The sequence below is a fragment of the Callionymus lyra genome, chromosome 6, assembly GCF_982586985.1.
Source record: "Callionymus lyra chromosome 6, fCalLyr1.hap1.1, whole genome shotgun sequence".
Classification (NCBI taxonomy): Eukaryota; Metazoa; Chordata; class Actinopteri; order Syngnathiformes; family Callionymidae; genus Callionymus; species Callionymus lyra.
In genome coordinates this window covers 15,195,011-15,210,725 of record NC_141823.1, presented here as the reverse complement: position 1 = coordinate 15,210,725, position 15,715 = coordinate 15,195,011, and the positions used below count along the sequence as shown (strand labels likewise).

The 15,715-nt window shown below is 39.6% G+C and overlaps 3 protein-coding genes across 5 annotated transcripts; 1 reads left to right on the top strand and 2 right to left on the bottom strand.

Annotated features, from left to right (window-relative positions):
• Nucleotides 1-202: 202 nt before the first annotated feature.
• LOC148076515 (AP-1 complex subunit sigma-2) lies at nt 203-2,971 on the top strand. Its single transcript, XM_087793852.1, has 5 exons — nt 203-354; nt 629-807; nt 1,548-1,656; nt 1,964-2,101; nt 2,180-2,971. The coding sequence occupies exons 2-5, from the start codon at nt 629-631 to the stop codon at nt 2,225-2,227; spliced, it is 474 nt and encodes a 157-aa protein (XP_087649978.1). The 5' UTR covers nt 203-354; the 3' UTR covers nt 2,228-2,971.
• Nucleotides 2,972-3,417: 446 nt separating this feature from the next.
• LOC148076514 (U2 small nuclear ribonucleoprotein auxiliary factor 35 kDa subunit-related protein 2-like) lies at nt 3,418-8,441 on the bottom strand. 3 transcript variants are annotated; one of them, XM_087793850.1, is made up of 12 exons: nt 8,247-8,441; nt 7,866-7,945; nt 7,718-7,784; nt 7,543-7,651; nt 7,386-7,472; nt 6,982-7,020; nt 6,726-6,856; nt 6,435-6,648; nt 5,727-5,782; nt 5,553-5,662; nt 4,544-4,904; nt 3,418-4,501 (listed from the first exon to the last, which is right to left on the bottom strand). In XM_087793850.1, the coding sequence occupies exons 1-12, from the start codon at nt 8,282-8,284 to the stop codon at nt 3,838-3,840; spliced, it is 1,956 nt and encodes a 651-aa protein (XP_087649976.1). In that variant the 5' UTR covers nt 8,285-8,441; the 3' UTR covers nt 3,418-3,837. The 3 variants fall into 3 exon arrangements, with proteins under 3 accessions (XP_087649976.1, XP_087649975.1, XP_087649977.1); XM_087793849.1 differs by having other exon boundaries at nt 3,418-4,904; XM_087793851.1 differs by lacking the exons at nt 7,386-7,472; nt 7,543-7,651; nt 7,718-7,784; nt 7,866-7,945; nt 8,247-8,441 and adding an exon at nt 7,169-7,325 and having other exon boundaries at nt 3,418-4,904; nt 6,982-7,071.
• Nucleotides 8,442-9,137: 696 nt separating this feature from the next.
• Nucleotides 9,138-14,583, bottom strand: LOC148076513 (transmembrane 6 superfamily member 1-like). The gene is made up of 10 exons (XM_087793340.1): nt 14,304-14,583; nt 14,100-14,203; nt 12,452-12,549; nt 12,282-12,385; nt 12,127-12,209; nt 11,919-12,037; nt 11,367-11,471; nt 11,192-11,284; nt 11,014-11,133; nt 9,138-9,435 (listed from the first exon to the last, which is right to left on the bottom strand). The coding sequence occupies exons 1-10, from the start codon at nt 14,393-14,395 to the stop codon at nt 9,244-9,246; spliced, it is 1,110 nt and encodes a 369-aa protein (XP_087649466.1). The 5' UTR covers nt 14,396-14,583; the 3' UTR covers nt 9,138-9,243.
• Between the last annotated feature and the right edge of the window lie 1,132 nt (nt 14,584-15,715).

The following is a 15,715-nucleotide window of genomic DNA, read 5'->3' as shown; positions in this document are numbered from 1 at the left end:
CTTGTGCTCTACACTACTACTCGTTTTTTTTTTTGCGCTTTGTTTTCCAAGGAGATAATCCGCAACTCACGCCATCAAAATAAACATTTACGGTAGCCAAAGCCGTCTGCCAGGGAATGAGTCATAGATAACGGAATCTCTGAGCCAATGGAAAACAGAGTTGCAATTTTTTTGCAGCCAATCAGAGAGCCGATCTCATGGTCGCGTCTCACTGTCCTGTGTGCATCACTATCCGCTAGCTGCGTTAGCATCGAGCTAACCCACCGCAACACTCGTTCCGCTCGCCTCTTGCCGGGTTGTAAATTCGGATCGACTTTATTGTTGGTGCCTGGCGCCTAACAGACAAGCATAAAGGTGAATGGTTTGTGTTTGTTTCCTAAATGTGATAGATTTTGTTAATAAAAACGCTCGACAGTTGCCAGCAATTGCGCTAATGATGTTTACCATTGACAAGCAGACACAATTTTGCTGTTTATATTTGTGTGAATGATTTAAAATGTTGAGATCTGAGCACCAGCAATAATCTTCTCATATCTTGGCATCATTAAATATATATTTTTAACACTTTTTTTTGTTAAAATTCTCTTAAATGCTCATCGTAGTTCAAACCCTATTCCTTCTCCTTCAGATGCAGTTCATGCTTCTGTTCAGTCGCCAGGGAAAGTTGCGTCTGCAGAAATGGTACGTTCCTCTGTCAGACAAGGAGAGAAAGAAGATCTCCAGGGACCTGGTCCAGACTATACTGGCCAGGAAGCCAAAGATGTGCAGCTTCTTGGAGTGGAGGGACCTAAAGATTGTCTATAAAAGGTGAAAAAAATCGTCATTGTCGTTGTTGAATAGTCATCTGTCACTTTCTAAATGACTCCTGCCGTGTTTGTTTTTACTTAACATAATGCATTCATAGTCACAGGCAAATGTTAAAACTAAAACCAGTTTTCTTTTAAGTAAAACACCACTCAGACTTTAATAATCAACACAATGGAAACTGCTTTGAGAAAACCTTGTTCTGTCTGTGTTTCCCACTGATGTTACTTTTATATTTAGCATTCAATGCAGGAGAAATCTGCCATTTGAGCCCAAAAATTCAATATGACCTACTAAGAACCCTCTGTAGTTGGTTCATGAACTTACACGTGCTGTTATTTTTTCACAACCGACAACAGTTTCCCTATAATTAATGGTGAGTAGTAAAGAGTCAAAACATGTTTTCGTCTGATATTAGTTGGTGTTTTGAAATGTCAGACACTTAGACAGTCATTGTCTTAGTTTTGTTTGGTGATACATTCCGTTTGCTTTTGTCCGAGTTGTTTAACAATCAACCGATTCTGTTTTTGTCATTTACGCTCCGTCTGGTCTGCCTCTAGATGCCAGAAACACCTCCTCTCGCAGCTAGTGCTCAACATGAAGCAAACTAGAATAAAAGTGTCGCGTTTGTCTTATTATTTTAGTGAATTCCATTGTAAAATCCCTACTTAAGCTGATGTTTAAGTTCCTTTTCAGGATTTATTTCTCATTGACTCACATCTTTAACTCCTTCTATGCGACAGGTATGCAAGTCTGTATTTCTGCTGCGCTGTGGAGGACCAGGACAACGAGCTGATCACCCTGGAGATCATCCACAGATATGTGGAGCTGCTGGATAAATACTTTGGCAGTGTGAGTTTCTAAAGTGAAGCAGAGTGTGTACCTGTTACACTCCACACGTGAGAGAGGAACCACATCATTGATCCAAATTTAGAAGAATTTCTCTCTAACCTGCGTCTTTGAAGCCTCTTGTCGCTGCATCTAAAGCCCGTCAGATCAATTGTAGCTCATCAAAAAAAAAAGTTCCTGCTTTCATCCGGGAGGATTCAAATCCAGCTCTTTGATCAAAGTCCGTTTCATGATCAGTTCTGAAAAAAGCTTAGGTGTTTTCCTACGCTAGACGACAGTCCTGTTTTACGTTGCACATTTCATGCCTCAGGTGTGTGAGCTGGACATCATCTTCAACTTCGAGAAGGCTTACTTCATCCTGGACGAGTTCCTTCTGGGCGGCGAGGCGCAGGAAACCTCCAAGAAGAATGTGTTGAAAGCCATCGAGCAGGCCGACCTGCTGCAGGAGGTACGATCTTCTTGTTAGACGAGGGGGAACTATTTAAGATCCACGGGTGTAAACCTGCTAATCTCTCTGCATCCACAGGAGGCAGAAGCACCACGCAGCGTTCTAGAAGAAATTGGTCTGACATGAGTGGTCTCAGCGCCGACCCCTCCCAGTCCTCTCTGGCATCCTTCAAGTATCTTCTTGGTCAGTGTTGTATGTGAATCATCCTGGTCGTGTTATTTCCTCTCAATGTAGTGTCATTCCTCGCTCGTACGCACAATCTTGGATCAAACAATAGAAAATAATGTAGCAGCGTCAACATTAGTTCAATTCATCTGTTACAGATCGTGTTACTGATCAAATCATCCCACAATCTGGAGGAGAAGAAATAAGAGTTAAATCTGATCCTTGATTCATTGAGGTGTTGACACTTTATATTCAATTTTCCAGAATATCAGATTCTCCTTAAATTCCACACATGAATAATCATGATCAGATTTCAATCATTGTTTGTATCATGAAGAAAACGTAGCACTAGATTCAAATCAACACAGATGTTAGCTAGTCAATGTGTCTTTTTAGTTTCCTGGTTGTTTAAAAAAAATGTCCCCGCTTCAAGTTTGTGTGTCGGCTGTTGGGTGAGTACGCAGAGTTTCCCCGCAAACTTTATCGTGTTTGGAGATTTATGCTCCCTGGAAAGGATCGTAAAGTGAAATCAATGCACCTGTTAATACTTTGGCATTGTCCGACCAAAGATCACTGTGTAATATCCTACAATTGTGTACATACAAACCCAACTGGGTAAAAAGGGATTGCAAACTTTAATCAAACCAGCCTGTATTATGATTAATGAACTAAATACTAATATGAATAAAGTCAACATTGACACTACTAGTAAAGATTGTTTCTTACAACAGCGATCGCATATTAGACTGAAATGTTTGTTTTTATGTAGGTCGATGACATGGAAAAGCTGATATTATTAAATCGTATCAGAAAAAAAATGAATAAATGTGTAAACCACTATGTTTGTCATGGATTTCCTGTTTATTAGATTGGTTTTCAATTCATCTGTCACTTAAGAATAAACAGGTCATTCATCACCATTTTGGTGGCGTTGCAAATTACCATCTGGATCACAAACCATTTGAAGGTACATCACTCTGTCGTGGAGAGGGCGCTAAAGCACACGCTTCCTCTGCTTATTGTCTGGGTTGTATGAGCAAGTTACAGGACACTACTGCCACCTGCTGCCCTACTGGGCTCATTGCTGTCAATTTTTAAAAAGCCACATCGATAAACCTTAAAATACTTTAATAATCACAATGATGTACGACTTAAGTTCCATGTTTTTTAATAGACGTTATAATGCTGGACCTGATTCATCTGTTGGTGTAAAACTTTATGTAGCGACAACTAGTCAAGCTTCAGATCATTGACACACGTTCATTAAGTTTGTTAGAGTTGTCAAGTGGTGGAGCATCACATTTAATATTCAATACTGGTGAAAATGTAATCAAAATTCTACCTAGAATAGCAACAAAAACAATTGTAAAAACTGCTTAAATGCTTGACCCTTATTGTTCCTTAAAGGTAGACATGGTGAATATTGTTCGCTTTACAAATAAAAGTTTTCCACTTAAAGACGGAAGCATAACAGAAAACATATCATTTCAAAAATCTTCATTCATTCACTGTCTGACACACAACTTTTCAATCACTACGTTTTCAGTCTTTGAGCTTCAATCATCTGCGTGTCAACAGTCTGGCTTTGGTGAGAGGAACTCTGTTGGTTTTGTTTCTCGATCGTTGTTTGAAACCTCAGTTTTTGTCTCTCGATCGTTGTTTGAAACCTCAGTTTTTGTCTCTCGATCGTTGTTTGAAAGCTCAGTTTTTGTCTCTCGATCGTTGTTTGAAACCTCAGTTTTTGTCTCTCGATCGTTGTTTGAAACCTCAGTTTTTGTCTCTCGATCGTTGTTTGAAACCTCAGTTTTTGTCTCTTGCTCGTTGTTTGAAACCTCAGTCTTTGTGTCTCGATCGTTGTTTGAAACCTCGGTTTCCAACTCCTTGTCCGACTCACCAGAGGAAGATCCGTCCTCCTTCTCCGACAGACGATCCTTCTTCTTGTGCTTCTTCTTGCTCTTTTTCTTGCTCTTCTTTGAGTGTTTGTGGCGTCGACCGTTGCTTTTGTCTCTCAAAGCTTTTTCTTTCACATCTTGTCTGGGGCTCCGACCTCCGTCTCGGCTTTGGCTTCTTGAGCGGACGCTCTTGTTGACGTCAGCGTCCGCACTTTTGTCTCTGCTGCCGTTTCTCCGTCTCTCTCGCTCTCTACTCCGGGACCTCTTTCTGCTGTGTCTTTCTCCCTCTCGACTCCGTGACCTTTCTCTGCTCCCGTTTCTCTTCCTGTCTCTGCTCCGTGACCTTTCTCTGCTCCCGTTTCTCTTCCTGTCTCTGCTCCGTGACCTTTCTCTGCTCCCATTTCTCTTCCTGTCTCGACTCCGTGACCTCTCTCTGCCTCTTGTGCCGGACCGTACGGACCACCTCTCACTCCGGTGCTGCTGGGAGCTCCATCTTTCTCTGCTCGTGCTGCTCCACCGATCGCTTCTCTCTGACCTCGGAGGGCTTCTGCTGCCTTGACGACTTCTCCAGGAACGCTCGGAGTTTCTTTCGGAATTCCAGCCCTCTCTGCGACTCCCTCGGACGCTGCGGTCGGGGGACGTGTTCATGTCTCTGTCAGCTTCCCAGAATTCATTGCCAGGGTTTCGGAATACGTGTAGAAAATTGCAGTTTTTTCCTTTAGGGCATTTGCGCCTGTCAAACAATCCTGAGGGCAAAGAATCCCATGTTACAAAAGGCTTCCCATTATAATCGATACATTGACATATTGCTATATTTTTTTCCCCCCACAATACCCTAGTAATATTCAACAGCGTTTTATAGTTTGTAGCATCTAAAAATAAAATGTTTTATTATAGATATTTTATTGTTAATTATAAAAGCTTGTATAGAATAAATTAAATTATTTACAATTAACATGCAAATATTCACAGCATTTGTGCAGCAGCCATTCCGTTCCTCTGCAATTAAAGGAACAATGAAATACTCCTGGGAATGACTGAGGACCAGAGGATGCAGTCGACTCCAGCAGCTTTTAAAGCTGATTTTTGAAGATATTTTGGTTTAAAAACAACAACAGTTACGACTTCGTCAAGATTAATGTGGTCTGTAAATTCTGCAACACCAGAGTCAAGTACTGAACAATACTACAAATATATCCTCGTTACTACAATATCACAATACAGTGTATATCATGTTGTTGCCCCTGTATCGTGATACACTTCATCACGATTCTTGCCAATACACATCCCTATGAAGCGCAGTGAATTGAAGTGGTCACGTGACGAGATGAAAAGAAACATCTGCATCTCATCTGTGACGAGTAGAAAAGACATTGTGCAGATATACAACTGACCACAGATGGCGTTCTTCCAGCGCGTCACAGGACAGAACTCGCAGTGAAGTTGTCGGCAGGCGTACCATCTACCGTTGAACTTGATGAAGGCCTGTTTGCACTGCTCCTCTCTAGAGAGAACACGAGAGTCACAACCAGTCCGACACGTCCATGCACTCGTGTGTCGCCGCTTACGTTTCAAACTGAACATACACGTTTCCTCTCAGATGCGGCTCGTGATTGCAGCTGACCTGCGAGGAAAACAAAACAAAAAAAAAAACAGTACAGTCTCAACAATACAAGTCAAACTTGAATCGTGTCAGTTCCTCTTGTGACCCTGACTACTGGACTCAGGCCAGTCACTGCAAACATGTCAGTCGACTGCCACTTATGAGTGAACTTAAATATAAATCTTGGCTGGTGGGTCATTCAACAAGGACAACTGTTGCTACACAACTTGTTGCCAAAAGGCTTATTATACCAACATGATCACTACCAACAGATGTTGGGTTCATTCAGACATTCATTCAGACGGATGACTCACAGACACAGATCCATTCAACCTAAACCACTCGACACAGGAAAGGTTTCTTCACCAACGCCGCCATTTCATTATAAACAGATACATTCTTCAAAAAAAAAGATGTATCTCCTGTGAGCACAAAAATTCAACTTCCTAAAGCCGGAGAAAGATTCTGTTTATTATTAATATAGTTTGCCAATGAAGCCAATTCTGATTTCTATAAACATTTCTCTACATATATGACCATCAGGTGTGTTGTGATATACATATGAATCTGGAATGTCAGAGAATTTAATATTCTTCCCATATTGTCCAGCCATATAAATATTCAAAAAGTAAAGAAACTTCTCCAAGTAATCAAATGACTTCCACCTTCTCACCTTGAACTGCACCACCTTGCCAACACTCCTGAACTCAGGCAGCACATCCTTGTAGAAGTCTGTGAAAGACTCCAGCAGATCTTCCTCACTGTGCTCCAGACACGCATCGCCATCGTAGTCGTCGCGACGAACCTCCTCCATGCCGAACGTCACAAACATCCCACGGATCATTAGAGTCCGGCTGGACGCTGGATAAACGTGCTTCCTGGAGCACCTGAGCTCAAGACGGATGAATATCATTTTAGAACGGGACATGTAGACAAATGGATGAGTGGCTTGTAGAATGAATACCTGTCTCCGAACCGACAGGCGCCCGTCTTGAGAAAGAAGGGACAGTTGGCGACATCCTGTTCAGTTCCATAATTATCGCCCTTCTCTTTACCCGGAGCTTCAGGGTTCATCCACGGAGCCCCGTTTTCCAGCTGTAAGTAATCATTGAAAATATGTATATCATTGATGCAATAATGTCATTTTTTTTACAGAAACCATTTGACTAGTTCTGCTTTCAACATAGAATGTAATTAGAGCAGTTCTTGGCAGTATTTACCTGACTCTCAGCTTCATCCAACATTTTCTGTACGGCCTCCTACAAATCAGGTAAAGACACGGCAGGTAAGGATAATGGCAACAAGCATACCTGTTACTGTTGTTAAGACAACATACAAAGAGATTGGACAATGTTTTTCTGAGGACATTTTCATGACGAGGACAACAATTGAACACAGAAAAGATACATCCTTGTTTTGAGTTGCCGCAGCTTGTAAGGATTGTTTTTTCTTTTGTGTTTCTCTGTTCAGGAAAGAAACTTTGTGCCACTTAGTCAAGGAAACATTTAGAATCAACCGGGCAGTTTATAATCATGTTTGTTTTGTTCTGATTGTGCCAAGAGTTGTGCTTAGTACAAATGGATATGTTTCTCTTTCTGGTTTATCCTCCTAGGGCTTGCTTCACCTCTCTGTCTCGCTTCTCCTGCAACTTTTGCTCTTTTTCTTCTTGTTCTTTTTTCTGCTGAGCCTCCCATTCTTCTTTGATCAATCTCTGGGGAGACATTAAAAATAAACCATTAATGCTTTTCTTTTCAAGACGTTTGACACAAAAACAAGTTTACCTCCTCATCCTCCTTTCTCTTCCTTATTGCCTCCTCTCTTTCAAACATCAACCTGAACGCCTCCTGCGCTTGTCGCTCCCTTTCGAGCCACTCTTCATGCAGCCGACGACTGATAGAAAAAGGACATGAAAACCACTTGATATAAAAAAAAAGTTAAAAGTGGCTGATGTCTTACCTTTCCTCCTCAGGAGTTACGTTACCATCACCTTCCTCCTCTTCGAGGCTTGTTTCATTTGTTAAACCTATGACACACCAACACAGTTGCAGACAGAGATAATAAAAACGGAATGGATCTTTTGAATGAAAGAATAATCTCATCATACCAGAGTCTTTGGCTTTGGCTATAGCTTGTCTTCTCCGTTTTCTTCTTTCTTTCCTTGAGGCAGCTTGACGCTTCTTATGACTGCAGGGACAGTTCAAATTGTAAAGTAGATACACCAAATATAAGTTTAATCTTTCTTGCATGGTAAAATTCCAAATTAAACGTTGTAGAAATCCATTTTTTTTACCACACGAAGACACAAACTTATTTCAGCCTCTGTTCTGATCTTAAAAAATACATCATATTCGTGACAGAAAATGAGCATCTCAAAACTTCACAGCTTAAAAGACGCATCATGCTATTGACTACTTTGAATTTAATTTACAGCTAAAATGGACCTAGTCACGTATTTTAATGATTATTTGAACATAAAATCACAAACCTTAGAAGAGATGAGACGAGGGGAGTCGAAGCTGCCATCACACGAAGATTGTCGAGTAGTATAAGAGAGACTAGAACCTTTAGGCGGACTTTATTTAAAAAATATGTTTCAGCTTTATATTTTAAATCGTGATTCTTAGTTTTAGCGGTAATACTTAAGTTATTCTACTTGCATTCTGCACGTAAACCTTCTGACTTCCTGATACACAGCGGAACTGATTATTCTTTCCTTGCCGTGACGGTGAAACGATGCTGCTGGTTATGAGTAGCGCCATCTACTGTACTGGAGGTACAGGTTCACATGCTTAATATACAGCCGTTAATTATTGTTGTTGTTATTGTTGCTGCTTTATATGGTCCATGAAGATATATCACTGGTTTCAACAATACATTTCACTAACATCCTAAACATTTAAAGACATGCTTGTATTTTATTTTTTTTATTTTAACATACAGTGCATCAAAAAACATCTATATGAGTGAATCAGTTCACTTTTTATATTTGAAACACCTTAAAAAACGTTCACGTCTGTTTATTTCGCTATCATCTTTTTAATATATATATTTTTTAATCTCTTTGTTCTAAAGTCTATTTAAAATATACATTTTAACTTCTATGTATATAAACTTTTTCCCCCCACATTTTTCTTCCCACATCCACAATTCCTCTGAAGTCCTCTGGGGATTGTGATTACTTTTGCAAAATAAGTTTCCTCATGTATCAAGAAAACACTTGCTTGTTGCAAGCCCCAAATTATGTTGAAAATCATATGATAAGTCAACTCTCTGTTTACTAGATATACAGTATTTCTTACACCCAAAATAAGTCAGGAAGTAAAAACGAATTCAATTGGAAAAACCTGTTTATTATTAGAATTACACCCATTCTGCGTACAAACTGACATCAGGATCTGAAGCACCAGTGAAGAGATGAATGATCTTATCACGTTAAAACCTGACTTCAGCTTTAACAAAGCTGTAATTACGTAATTTCTTGGCTATTCTGTTTTCTTTTTTGCCGTGAGCTTACGGAAGAACTCGGGTCCCGTTGAGCAACGGTAGCAGAGAACCTGAGGAATCATAGCGTAGAGCATATTGACCAGCAGGAAGATAGACTGGCCATCAGCAGGAACCCTGTAGGTGAAGGGAGTCCTTGTGTGCAGAGATGCTCCCATGTAGGAGAACTGTGCCTGTAAACAAGACAAAAAGAAAAAAAGGAGTTTTATTAAGACACATTTTATTTTAGCTTTAGGTTCTAAACAAATGACTGTTTGAGTTGTATATTGTTGTCGTCAACTTCAGCAGCTAGTTTCTGTAATAACATGTTTTATTATTTAGGACCAACGTTTTGTTTCATTGTTCGCCGCTTCCTGTCTTTTCATAGACACTCAAACGTGGCACGTGACTTCGCAGCACTGACTGTTCTAGCACCGAAGGTCCTTTTTATAGCCTGGCTGAACAGCTGACATTTAACCGAATACCACCAATACCATCATTCCTCCTGGCCTGAGGTCGGCCTCTGGCCTTATCCTGCTGATGAGTGACGGCTCGGCCTGCGGCTCCAACACAATGACTGGTTCGGTGTCGCTCTGTTCTATATCGAGTTAATGAACTTAAACAATATGTTGGTTCAGTTTGTGTCAGACATTGACGAGTGACACAACATACACCCAGTACTGATGCATAAAAGTACTAAACATGTAATAAAATGGGAATGACAAAGTAAACTAATTGATTTTAAGTGTTGATGCAGTAAATTAGACGTTTGCATGTCTTTGCACCTACGTTTGTATTTGCAAATACTATGTGTGTAGGTAAATCTGCAAGTCAATATTGCTCGTGCAGATGTACCTTTATCTTGGAACCTGTTGCTTCAGGGATCAATTGTTAGGGATGTGTTCAAGGGAGTGTGTTTGTTTATTCCATCTAGTCATTTATCACAAAGAAAATACGTTCTTGATGAAATGAAAATCGAGGCTCCTGACCAGTTTATTCCAATAGAAATACACGGCCTTGCCAGGTTATTAGAAAATATATTTGTACACCAAATAACCTACAAAACTATGAATGGAGGGGTGAGGGGGAAGAGAGAGGGGGAGGATAAAAGAGAGTAAGTTAGGGCGGAATTTGGTCTTTACACAAAGGTACAAAATATATATACATTTAATTAAAATTGACGTTTTAGAGTTTACAGAGGTGTTTTTTGCTCTCCTTCGCAGCTCATTGAAATAAACCAACAGAGCTTGAATTCTGGAAATTTCTTAATTAAATATGTATTAAATATGGTATAAATTTAAGGGATCAATTAGGAATTTACAGGCGTCTAATACCATCCTTAGCTCTAAGGAGAGAAAATAATGGAAATCTCCTGGACTTGTAATACATGTTGTTTAAATGTCATCGAAACTGGATGTATTCTAATTTTCATGGGGGGTCTTCTGCCCTCATTCTGACCCCTTACCTTTGACCTTATGATTGCCCTCCCCCTTAAAACCTTTACTGAGCGGTCAGTACATGTGAATAGTGTAGTTGGACTGCCAAACACACCTACTATTTAATACTAATAGATGATACTGACAAAGTTCCCTAACTCATTCACAAAGAGGCCCAAAATAAAGTTTTGGCAGATCCATATTGAATCTCAAAAATTCATTGTTGTTGCAGTGCATTATGGGATTGTTCATGCAGTTGAGGTGTCAATATCACGTAGTTTGAAATTATTTTTCTAGCTCAAAACCATTTGTTATACTAGGGTTCAATAGTCTTACCTGTGCCACGGCTCCAGAGTGAACCAGCGTCAGGTCAGGCATCCAATCACATCCGGGGACCAACAACCCATAAAGAGCGATGATGTAATACGGACCAGAGTACAGCATACTGGCCAGCATCTGAAGGCAAAACTCGTAACAGGCCTAGCTATGGAAAAGTACGTGAGGACAGACATACCTGTACTTTGGGGTACGCCGAGGGGTCCTTCAGGTAAGGCTCGTACTGTTGAGTGTAGTCATGACACCACGGACTGGAACAATCCAGGATGATCTAGAACACAAACTGTTTGAAATAGAGAAGAACTAAACATGAAGACATCTTAGTGTTCTTGAATCAACTTCATGGTTCTTACCAGCCCTCTGAAGACGCAGAAGCCCAGAGCTAGAACCAGATAAATGATGAACAGTACGTCCAGAGGTCTTTGTGTCAAGCTCCTGTCTGGACCGCCTTTGGTGACCTAAGAAACATGACATGGTATCTGAAGTTCCACATCCATAATCCTTTGTCTTGCATTTACAGTGATCAATATGCGGCTCAAAATGTCCATTTTTACTGCCTTTACGATGCAAAAACACGCAGTTGTTACATTGTTACATGTTTTTGTTAAAGGTATAGAGGGAACTCAAAAAGGGGAGTTTGTGACATTTACAGTTTCATTTGATGAACGACTCCACTATGAGTTGATATAAAACACTAGGACTTAGTCAACTGGTTAAGAACTTTCCAAACTCTCGCTTTTACATTTTACTCGTACCAACTTCCATTCATACTTTCCTTCAAACAACACCATATTAGGCGTGTCTAGACATGCTGTTAAGCTACGTCATGCACACAGAGGAGCGAATGCTCACTGAATTTATGGACATGTTTGTTTCAGTGCTTTATAAATCGTGATATAACTTACCGTCTGTTCTTCATCGTCTACGTGGGGCTGGCTGAAGATGCGAAAACAAGCCCACACAGACACTACAATCAACAGCATGTGCAGAATGAAGAAGGGGCCGAATTCTGTGCTTTGTTTTCCTGTCAAAATTGTTTAGAACACATGTTTTTAATCTTAATATCATGTCATTTCATTTATGAAAATCTATCACTATTGCAGTTGTACCTACCCACAGCATTCCCGAGAATGTAGACGAAGGCATGCATGAGGAAAGACCCCACCCAGTAGAGTCCAATGCCTCTGAAGTCGTCCCTGAGGGGGTCATGAATGACTTTGATATGATGGTCTGAAGACTTCTCACTTGACGGTTTACAGCGATCTTACCCCCACGTGATGGCGGCGATCATCAACAGGTACATGAGATAGTGAATGCATCCATCCCAGTAGGCGATCATGTGTCCGTGAGCCGTGTTGATGTGCGGGTCTGCCTGAAGCATCATGGACAGGCGGACGTTTAGATAGTTAGCAGACGCAAAACCAATGAAACCACTTACTTCTTTGAGGTAGAATGTCACGAATCCATCAATGATGTTGTCCTGCTCCAGGCCAATGATGAGATTGACCACACTGAGGAATGCATGGACGCCGTACACTGCAGGTGACACAAGCATATTGATCAAAGACAAAGAACAGAGTAATAAGTAAATATGACAGGAAAAAGTATTTAAAATAACGCAGCAATTTAGAAAGAAAGACATAAAAAATTTGATTCTTTAGAAGGGTAAAAAAAAGGCTATTTCAGATTTTTTTTTTAATGCATTTGAAAGACCAACGTCATGATACAAAAATCCTGACCTTTTTTAATAATTTTCTTTTTATTATTTTAGTGTTTTAACTGTTTCCATTTTAATACCTAAATTTAATGTTTTCTTACAGCACTGTGTCAACTGCTATTGGTTATAAAGTTATCTATATATAAAGTTGAGGTAAGTTTAAAGGATACAACTTAACATCTTAAAATAACTCTAAATTATGACATCATTTTTTCACAATTTCTTTAATATCGATTACATTTTGAACACTCATGTCTCCCGCAGTAAAACTCAGCAGTTATATAAACGATGCTCTTCACTACATTGCGTAACCTGGACGACCTAAAGAAGTTGCAGGTACACTGTTCTGACACAGGGGTGCCAAAAACAATATTTAAGAACTTGCATATTGTTGCTTTGATAGATGTAAGGGGGGAATACAGGCAGAAAAGGACTACATGTATATATGTTTTATTGCATCAATGACTAGCATTGAGGGGTGAAATGCATTGACCAACTAATGTATACCTGAAGATATTTTAAAGTAGTTGTAGGACGGGAGTTCTGAGAGTTTCATGCCATTTACAGCGGTAGAAAATGGCCAATTTGTATATATGCAATTTAATGGATTTTCTATTCCAGTGTTGAGAAAGCACATGTCTATGATGATTTTAGTTCAGAAGCATAATGAATGGAACCTGCTCTCATCATCACCACAGCTGTTGAACATCAGTGTGGGATGTTGCCATAGCACGACCATTCTTCTTTCAGTCTCTGTGTAATTCTTGAGCAACCAGCTACTGACAGTCTTGTTTCTCTAGCGACTTCCTTTGGAGGACATCCTGTGTGAAGCCTCCCTGCAGTGAGATCATTTTTGGTCCACGAAGATGAGTGTTTAAATTTAAATTGACCGAACAGGAAATACATTGGGTCGACCTATCTGCACTCTGTAAAAAGTAAATGGTAAAATTGTATTTTAATTCATATTTAAGATGTTATATTTCAATGTTTAATGTTGCTCAAATGAACCTCAACAAATTCTGAATTGGTGGAACCTTGCACTTATAATGGAAATAAAAAGATTTCTGATTCTGAACACCCAAATTTTTCTGTTAGAGAAAGTTGTCCGGAAACGTTTTTGACGTTGGACGTGTTAATTCAAAAGTTCAAAACCCTTGGAACTGGAAGTTCTCTACATTAAGCTGAAGCAGAATAATTGAAAATATCGTATTCTGATCCATTGAAGCATGTGATGTTACTGCAAACCAAGAAATTAAATTAAATTCATCTTTATTTATAGGTATTTTAACTGGCAAACAAAGTGACGACAACAATCCGCAGTTGTATAAAAGAGTAAGGAATTTATAATAATGATGTCATTACGTCCTACCATAAAACAGGGGGTCCAAGGAATGAGTCTTCTTGAGAATAAAGCGGACAAAAATCCCCAGAATGACGAGCGATGTGCATCCAGCGAAGACGAAAGCGTCGGTACTAAGAATAAAAAAAATGGGGTTATATCTGAATTTTTTGCAGGAGCATTTTAAACGTTTTTGTCGAAGTAAAATAAACAAGTTGGCTCAAGTCCACTCACCTGTTGTAGGAGTTGAGAGTGTTGAATATATAGCAGATCGGTATGGACATGAGCGAGAGAACGAACACGCCCGTCCCTGCAGACGCGCTCATCGCTGGCCGCAGAAGTTCAGCTCAAAACAATGGAACTCTGACGGACTTCTTGACTGCTGCAGAGAAGCTTCGGGTCTTGCGAGGCTTGTGAACATGACTCAACGCTGCTCAGGGACTGTGTCGTGTTTTTCTGGTCTTTCTCGCTCTCACCTCCCTGACACGCACGCACACACGCACGCGGACATAGTAGTTCACGGCCGAACGGGAAACAAAGTGATTTATTATTATTATTATTTTTTTAGTAGCATGTATTGTTATGCAATTCAGGTGTCTGTATAGATCTTAAAAAAACAATTACTTTTTATTTGATTTTTTGTTGTGTAAAAATCCTGACGACCTAGCATTGAACACACACACACACACACATATATATATATATAACTTTTGTTGCTAAACGATATATATATATATATAATATAACTTTTGTTGCTAAACGAAAGGTAACTTCATGAAGAAAGTTTGACAAATATTATTTGATAAATCGGACATGATTTTAAAAAACTAAAATTGATAAAAGCAGACTCAAAAAGAAGGCCAAGGGTTCCTCAAAAGAACTCACCCACCCTGGATATGATACATGACAAATGACTAGCAGACGTAAAAACAGTTTCTACCAATTAAAGTTAAATTAATCACTGTGGATTAATGTTGTTTTTTTTGGTAATTAATTTCTATTCCTGCCTCATTTATTTATTTTTATTTATTTATTTAATTGATAATTCACCTACATTCAACAAAATGTTTGAACAATTCGCAAAATCTCAAATTAAACAACTAAAAAACCCTGTGAATGGTATTTTCGTTTTATTTATTTTGTATTATATCTCTATCCTTTTATATATGTAATCATTTTTTGTTATCGTTTATTGTATTGTTTGCTACCAGTGATGTAGAGAAGCAATACACTGCCCTGTCCAAACAATGTTGTTCTTCTGTTTAAACAAAAAAACAATGTTTCTCATTGCAATATTGCATATTTTATCGTTACATTTGGGTTGTTTTCGCTTTCTAAAATGTCCACATCCTTTGATAGATTTGTGTCAAAACTGCTGTAGCAATAAAGTTTGGAGATTTAAAAAAAAGGTTTTGATGGCTCGTCTGCGCATGCGTGTGCAGAAACAACAAGCTAGTTGAGCTAGCAGCTGCAGATCGTCAACCAAACGTCAGACGGCGGTGAAGTTAGTTTGATATTTGATATTTGACTGACATTCGCTCCGGCAACCGCCGAGTCATTGTGCGCTACATGCCCGAGGAGAGCTCACTGAAGCGGGCGATGGAACTGCCAAGAGTCGCTGATGCACCAGCGTCACTTCTGTTAGG